This window comes from Manacus vitellinus, unplaced genomic scaffold (assembly GCF_001715985.3).
Source record: "Manacus vitellinus isolate BGI_N305 unplaced genomic scaffold, ASM171598v3 scaffold_16_pilon, whole genome shotgun sequence".
Lineage (NCBI taxonomy): Eukaryota > Metazoa > Chordata > Aves > Passeriformes > Pipridae > Manacus > Manacus vitellinus.
The window spans coordinates 1,159,126-1,166,315 of NW_021939189.1; the positions used below are offsets into that span (position 1 = coordinate 1,159,126).

The window sequence follows — 7,190 nt, forward strand, 5'->3', positions numbered from 1 at the left end:
GGCCGCGGGTTCGAGTCCCGGCCCCGCCGGATCGCGGGGCTGTGTCCGGCCTTGGATTTATTTGTCTCCTTTTTTATCTCCTTAGTTCTCAGGAAAAGGGGTGTCATCCAGTCAGTTCGTAGTGCCAGGGCTCCCCTGTGGCCACGCCTGGAGGTGAATCAGTCAATCAGTGAATTCCTGAGTGAAACCAATGAGTGAATTCCCAAATTAAATCAGTCAATCAGTTCATTCCCGAATTAAATCAGTAAATCGGTTCATTCCTGAATTAAATCAGTAAATCGGTTCATTCCTGAATTAAATCAGTATATCAGTTAATTCCTGAATTAAATCAGTCAATCAATTAATTTCCAAATTAAATCAGTCACTCAGTTAATTCCCCACCTGAAATGATCCACGGGGGTAAATGAAGGTTCCAATGTGCTGTTGTGATGTGTAAAAAACACGGTGGAACAAGCTTATGAAAGCCCAAACTTCCTGACGGGGAACTGTGGAAATTGGGGTGGAGGATGAAGTAACTTGGGGTTAAACCCTCAGCAAAGGCTTCCAGGGGGTTGAACTCGATTGTTTATAAACCACAGACTCACAGCTTTAGTGCAAATTAAATATAACAAGTGAGTTTATCCTCATGAGCGAAAAAGCCCAAAGAAATTCCAACCCTCTGCCTTCTGTGACCATTCTCAGTGTCCAGGGCCAACCTTCCCTTCTTAAGCTGGTTTAAAACACAAGGAAACAGGCAAATTTTGTCATGTTTTTATAATACAAATCGAGGATATTTTAAAAAGGACAAAATTGCCCTGATTTCCCCAGGAGCAGAATCAGAGCCCCCATCCCAGGGGTGCAGTCCCACCTTCACCAGCCGAAACTGGCCCTGCCCTACAGCCTAAAACTTGTAGGACAGGGCCTAAAAACACCCTAAAAACCAACTGGAATTCCCAACTCCTGGGAACACGTGGATAACAGCACCTGGAACTGCATTTACCCCTTTTTCTGTCCCTCCACCCCTTGTCCCAGGTCCCTCTCCAGCTCCCCTGGAGCCCCTTTAGGCACCAGAAGGAGCTCTCAGCTCTCCCTGGGTCCTTCTCTTCTCCAGGTGAACATTCCCAGCTCTCCCAGCCTGTCCAAACCCACGTGGCTGAGGAGCAGCTGAGGGATATTCCCTGGATTTGGTCCTGCAGTTCAGATCCTTGCTGGGATTTGCTGTGGGTCGGGAACACACACACAACGAAACACGCTCCAACAAATAAATATCCTCGTTTATTGACTCATAACAATTTGCTACAGAGTTTTTAATTCTTCTGTGAGGAGAATTTCACACATTAAATCGATTTTCCGAGGCCTCTGTCCAGCTGAGGAGGAAATTTGGCTGCTCTGTGCTGCTTCAGGATCAAACATCACTCCCTCCCCGTGCACAGACACAGGATCCAGCGGGATCATGGCATTCCATAACCCAGGGTTAGATTTTTAATGCAGTTTTCCTACAACTTTCCTTCCAGCTGAAGAGGAGCAGAACCCCTCAGTTCAAAAGTTAAATGACCCGAAAAAGCCGTGCAATGATTCCCGTGGGTTTTCCAGGCTCTTCAGTCGTGTCCTGCAGGCAGAGCTGGATTCCTCCCCACTCCCACCACGGTAAATAAACTCTGCAATTATCAGCCATTATCTCCAAAGTGATTAATTCCCCCAGCCATATTCTTATCAAACGGTAAAAACCAGATTATGATCAGTGATTTATATTAGTTTTCTCTTGCAATGCAATAAAACTTCTGAATAAACAATTACATTCCAGTGCTTATAAATATTCCCACAAATCTTGGTCAGCTTTCAAAACAAAGGATTTAGTTATTCCATGTTTAACCACATGATCCCACATTTAATGAGCTGTTGGGTTGTCACTCCAAAGTGCATCAGTTCTACCTTGGCAGAGGCAATTAAAACATTAATTAAACACCCGTATGATTGATAATATTCCCTAGAAGTGTCGCTCGTTCCTGTAGGAAAATCCAATGGGATTTTCCCTGGATTCCTGGAGCCACCAGCTGAGCTCTCCCTCTCCTGGATCAGGCTGAGACCTCCAGGCTCTGAGCCTGGAAAATCCAGGAGCAGCAGGAAAGGGAAGCAAGGAGCAACAGCAGGAGCAGAGGGATAACTCTGGGAAAGCTTTAAAATCCCAGGGTTTGATCCCTCGGGTATCTAATCCCAAATCCTGCCTTTCTCCCAACTCCACACTGCCCAGATCCCACTCCCTGCTCTGCTGGTGGTTCATCCTCCTGGACACCCCCATCCCAAGCCCTCATCCAACAGAACATTCCAAGCATTGTCCCACGTGAGTGACCCCAAAACCCAGAGGGGTTCGGGGGTTTGGCTCTCCTGTGTCAGCCCCTCCATCCAAGGGCCCATCCAGCCTCCAGAAACACCAGGAAAGGATGGACTTCCTCTGCCAACATGAGAGCTCAGCTTTCCCACAGGAATTACTTCCCTTTGTGCCAGAATTAGACCCCAAACCAGCTATTCTGGAGGAACACCCCATGGAAGCTCTTCCTGGATCACTTTTTCCAGGTGTTGATCAAAACAAGATTTTAAACCAGTCCCTCAATCCCACATCTGTCAGGCACTGGGGTTGGGTTTAAGGCTGTGAAAGGTGGACATTTAAGGCTTCAGATTCCAAAATGATGCCCCCTGGAAGGTGAGAACAGGGGTCAGGGAGCCCTCGTGCCTCCCCAGGGGTCGTGGCCATCGCTCCAAACCGGTGCCCTCGGTGTCACCACGTTCCCTGTGACCCCTCCCTAAGGCACACCTGGTGAATCCCCATTGCTTTGGGAAGTGGCAGCACTTCTGTCCCTTTTTCCGGATAAAATTCAGGATATTTTACATCTTTCCTGGGATAACAACTGGATTTAAAGCGTCTCCGAACCCGTTTGCAGCGTTAAAGCTCAGTGGATAAACCAGTGCAGCTCCTCGAGCCCTTGAGAAGATCATCAATAAATACTGGGAGCAAACAAACTCCTCGTCCACACCAACACTCTGCTGGGTGCTGGTGGAGCAGCAGGAATGCCACCAGTCCCCAATCCTAGTGGGATTTGTCCCTGTGCGGAGGCTCCGGGATGAGGGGCAGGGCCACGGAGCTGATCCCGATGACGAGCAGGCTCCCGGTGACACAGACCCCCATGGAGCACAGGGTCTGCAGGGAGGAGGGCAGCAGGACCTGGCTGTGCCTCTCAGCCATGTCCCTCAGGATGGCCTCCATCTGGAAGTGCGTCCCGAGGATCCCACACACGTGGAACACTTGGTGGCTGTGCCCTGCAAGGGACGGCGGGATGGGGTGACGGGAGCCCACGGGCCAAGGGGCAGCCACAGGCCAGAGACACCCCAACGTGCAGGGGCAACCCAAAATACAGAGAAACCCAAAATGTGAAGACCCAAAGCCACAGAGAAACTCAAAAATGCAAAGAACCCAAAATACGAAAAGAACCCAAAATACAAAAGGAACCCAAAATACAAAGACAACTCAAAACACGAAGATACAAAGAGCACAAAATGCAGAGAAACCCAAAAATACAAGAAACCCAAAATACAGAAAGAACCCAAAATACAAAGACAACCCAAAAGAGAAAGAAACCCCCAAAAACAAAGGCCCCAAAGTACAGAGATGTCCCAAAACAGAAGGAAGGGATAAAGCATTCAGGAAACTCCTTGGGAGTTCAGCTTCTCCAGAGAAGCTGTGGCTGCCCCAGCTCTGGAATGTTCCAGGCCAGGTTGGACGGGGTTTGGAGCAACCTGGGCTGGTGGGAGGTGTCCCTGCCCAGGGCAGGGGTGGGATGGGATGAGCTTTAAGGTCCCTTCCCACCCAGACCATTCCAGGATTCCGTGATTCACTCAGACACTCTCCACACGCTCTGCCCTCCCTCCATCTCCTTTAAATATTTACTCTACTAATTCCTGTGGCTTTTATCATCCTGCACAGAGCTCTTCCTTCCCAGATGGAATGGGAATGAGGGATGTGTTTGTGCTGCAGTCCTGGCACAGGGATGTGCCCAGAGCTCTGTTTGTCCATGGTGTGGCCAAACAGGGGAAACCCCAAGGTGTCCATCCCATCCCATCCCATCCCATCCCATCCCATCCCAGCTCCTTGGTGGCTGCTCCTGCCACGGCACCACTGTGCCCCAGGTGAGGAGTTTTCCACGAGAAGTGAGCGTTTTGTGGGCGTGAAACCCCCCGTGGAAGATTTTGGAAGCAAAACATTCCACGCGAAATTTTCCGCGCGAAATATTCCCCCCAAACATTCCACAAAAATATCCCACAAAACATCCCAAATACATGTAAGATACTGCTGCGCCTTGTCTGTAAAACCCCCTCCCGCATTTCCAGCAGGGAACACGTGACCTCCTCCGGGATCCCTCCTGCTCCAGGTGCTTTATTCCCGGGATTGCCGGGGACTCACCGATGTAGTCGAAGGTGCCCGGTGCCAGGCGCTCGGGCAGGTGGGTGGCGAAGATGAAGCAGGTGAGGAGGGCACAGCCCGTGTGTTTGTAGTGCAGCAGGATGGAGCCCTCGGAGCAGCCCTCCAGGGCACACAGGTACAGCTGCAGCCGGGGAAAAGCGGGAGAAGTCATTCCCAGAGCTGGCACGGCCGTTCCCGAACCCACAGCTCCCCGGGCTGCCCACCGGGCTGCAGGACCCCACACTCAATCCCACACTCAATCCCACACTCAATCCCACACCCATCACCTGCATCCACACAAATCCCAGCCCTGCATCCCTGGCCCTGCACCCCTCCTCAGCCAGATTCCCACCCTGCTCCAGCTGAGCCTGGAAAAGGCACTTTGTGCTTCCAAAGGCAGTGACTTTCCATGAAAATCCCAGCCCCGCATCCCTCTCCTTGTATCCCACTGCAGCCAAATTCCCACCCTTCCAGTTCAGCTACTGGAAAAGGCATTTTTTTTGCTTCCAAAGGCAGGAATTTTCCATGCAAATCCCTGTCCTTACACCCCACCACAGCCAAATTCCCACCCTGCTCCAGCTTAGCCACTTTGCTTCCAAAGGCAGGAATTTTCCAGCCTGGGGCCCTTTGAAGTCAAGGAATCTGCCTGTCAGTGGGGGCAGGAAAAAATACCCGAGTCCCTTTTCCTGCCAGAGTTTGTTTGCCTTTAGAAAAGAAAAGCTTGGCCTGTTTTCCCAAATATTTTCGGAGTAAGATGAGGCAGCTGATATTCCCAAGGCTGCAGCAGGCCGGGCTGGGGGATCCCGTGGGATACACACCCTGTAGAAGAGGGGGATGCTGTCGAACAGGTAGGGGTACACGAAGGCCAGGGTGCGCCAGGCCTTGCTGAGCCGGGGACTTTCCACCTCCAGGAACCTGTGGAACAGACAGGGAATTCCATAGGGAACAGCAGGATGCACTGCAGGATACACAGGGGGGGTGTTGGTGCCCACAGATCTGCCCATGGATGTGGACATCTAGAATCCTGGAATGGTTTGGGTGGGAAGGGACATTAAATATTATCCAGTGCCACCCCCTGGATGGGCAGGGACACCTCCCACCATCCCAGGCTGCTCCAAGCCCCGTCCAGCCTGGCCTTGGACACTTCCAGGGATCCATCCACAGCTTCTCTGGGCAACCTGTGCCAGGGGCTCCCCACCCTCACAGTCAGGAATTCCTTCCCAGTGTCCCATCTAAATTTCCCCTCTTCTTTCCCCTCTATTTGTTCCCCATGGAGTCACCAGCTGATCATTGAGGTCCCTCCCAACCCCAACCATTCCATGATACCTGCTGTGTTTCCCTCCCATGGCACCACCTTCCCAGAGCTCCCTGTCCCACTCACCTTTCCCACACATCTCCCCACCCCACGTTCTCACCCAACCCGACCTCCTGTTGCCAAAACAGAGCCACCAGCTCTCCGTGGGGACAGGGTCAGGTCACCTGGGGGCAGGGACTCCTCCTGGGCAGCCTGTTCCAATGCCAGACAACCTTTTCCAGGAAGGAATTTTCCCTAATACCCAACTAAAGCTCCCCTGAGGCCATTTCCTCTTGTCCTGTTGCTGGTTCCGTGAAGGACAAACACATTCCAGTCCATCTGCACCTTTCCCTGTTTGGCAACTCAATGTTCCTGGGCCACAGGAGGCAAAAAACAACCAACCAACCAACACCTTCCTGTTGCCTCACCAACCAGCCACGGAGGATTGGAACATTTTCCTGAGAAGTTGCTAAATTTGGTGCAGCAGTTCAGCAAATGCCTTTCTTGAGATGTCCCACAGCAGTTCCAGCCCTTCCTCACATCCCACACCTTCCTCTGCACAAACCCAAACTCCTGTTGGCCTGTGGCCTGCTCAGAGAGCCTCAGGATGGTCATGGAATCCTGGAATGGTTTGGGTGGAAGGGACCTTAAAGCCCATCCCACCCCCTGCCATGGGCAGGGACACCTCCCACCATCCCAGGGTGCTCCAAGCACCTTGGCTGGTCACAGCAGCTTCTCCAAGGTGGGCTTGGGTGGGAGTGGAGCCAAAACCGAGCTGTGCAATGGGAGGTGGTGCCATGGAGACAGGAGGGGCCTGCCTGGGCACTGCTGCTCCTGCTCCAACTCCTGCTCCCGCTCCAATTCCTGCTCCTGCTCCTGTTCCTGTTCCTGTTCCTGCTCCAACTCCTGCTCCTGTTCTTGCTCCTGCTCCACCTCCTGCTCCAATTCCCGCTCCAATCCCTGCTCCAATTCCTGCTGCTGTTCCTGCTCCAATTCCTGCTCCTGCTCCAACTCCTGCTCCTGTTCCTGCTCCTGTTCTTGCTCCTGCTCCACCTCCTGCTCCAATTCCTGCTCCAATCCCTGCTCCAATTCCTGCTGCTGTTCCTGTTCCAATTCCTGTTCCTGCTCCAATTCCTACTCCTGCTCAAACTCCTGCTCCAATTCCTGTTTCTGCTCCTGTTCCTGCTCCAATTCCTACTCCTGCTCCAATTCCTGCTCCCACTCAGACTCCTGCTCCAATTCCTGTTCCTGCCCCTGCCCAGCCCAGCAATGCTGTCAGAGCAGCTCCAAACCCACACCCTGGGCAGGGCTTGGGCTGAGCTTCTGCACCCAGAAAATAAAGCAAAACAGAGCAGAGGCACCTTCACCATCCTCAGGGGCTTTGAACTGCCAGAGGGCTGGGTTAGATGGGATATTGGGAAGGAATTCCTGGCTGGGAGAGTGGGCAGGCCCTGGCACAGG

General features: G+C 52.4%; 2 protein-coding genes across 2 annotated transcripts in view; both read right to left on the reverse strand.

Moving 5' to 3' along the window:
• The window catches only part of KIF23 (kinesin family member 23), an 18,031-nt gene extending 17,056 nt beyond the window's left edge, over window positions 1-975 (reverse strand). Inside the window, exon 1 of the mRNA XM_029958767.1 lies at window positions 964-975. Within this exon, the coding sequence (XP_029814627.1) occupies window positions 964-975 (12 nt within the window). The remainder of the gene's footprint in view (window positions 1-963) is intronic.
• Window positions 976-1,711: 736 nt separating this feature from the next.
• The window catches only part of PAQR5 (progestin and adipoQ receptor family member 5), a 6,733-nt gene continuing 1,254 nt past the window's right edge, over window positions 1,712-7,190 (reverse strand). Inside the window, exons 3-5 of the mRNA XM_029958732.1 lie at window positions 5,254-5,350; window positions 4,436-4,577; window positions 1,712-3,294 (exon numbers count right to left, since the gene is read on the reverse strand). Coding sequence (XP_029814592.1) covers window positions 3,065-3,294; window positions 4,436-4,577; window positions 5,254-5,350 — 469 coding nt within the window. The 3' untranslated portion in view covers window positions 1,712-3,064. The remainder of the gene's footprint in view (window positions 3,295-4,435; window positions 4,578-5,253; window positions 5,351-7,190) is intronic.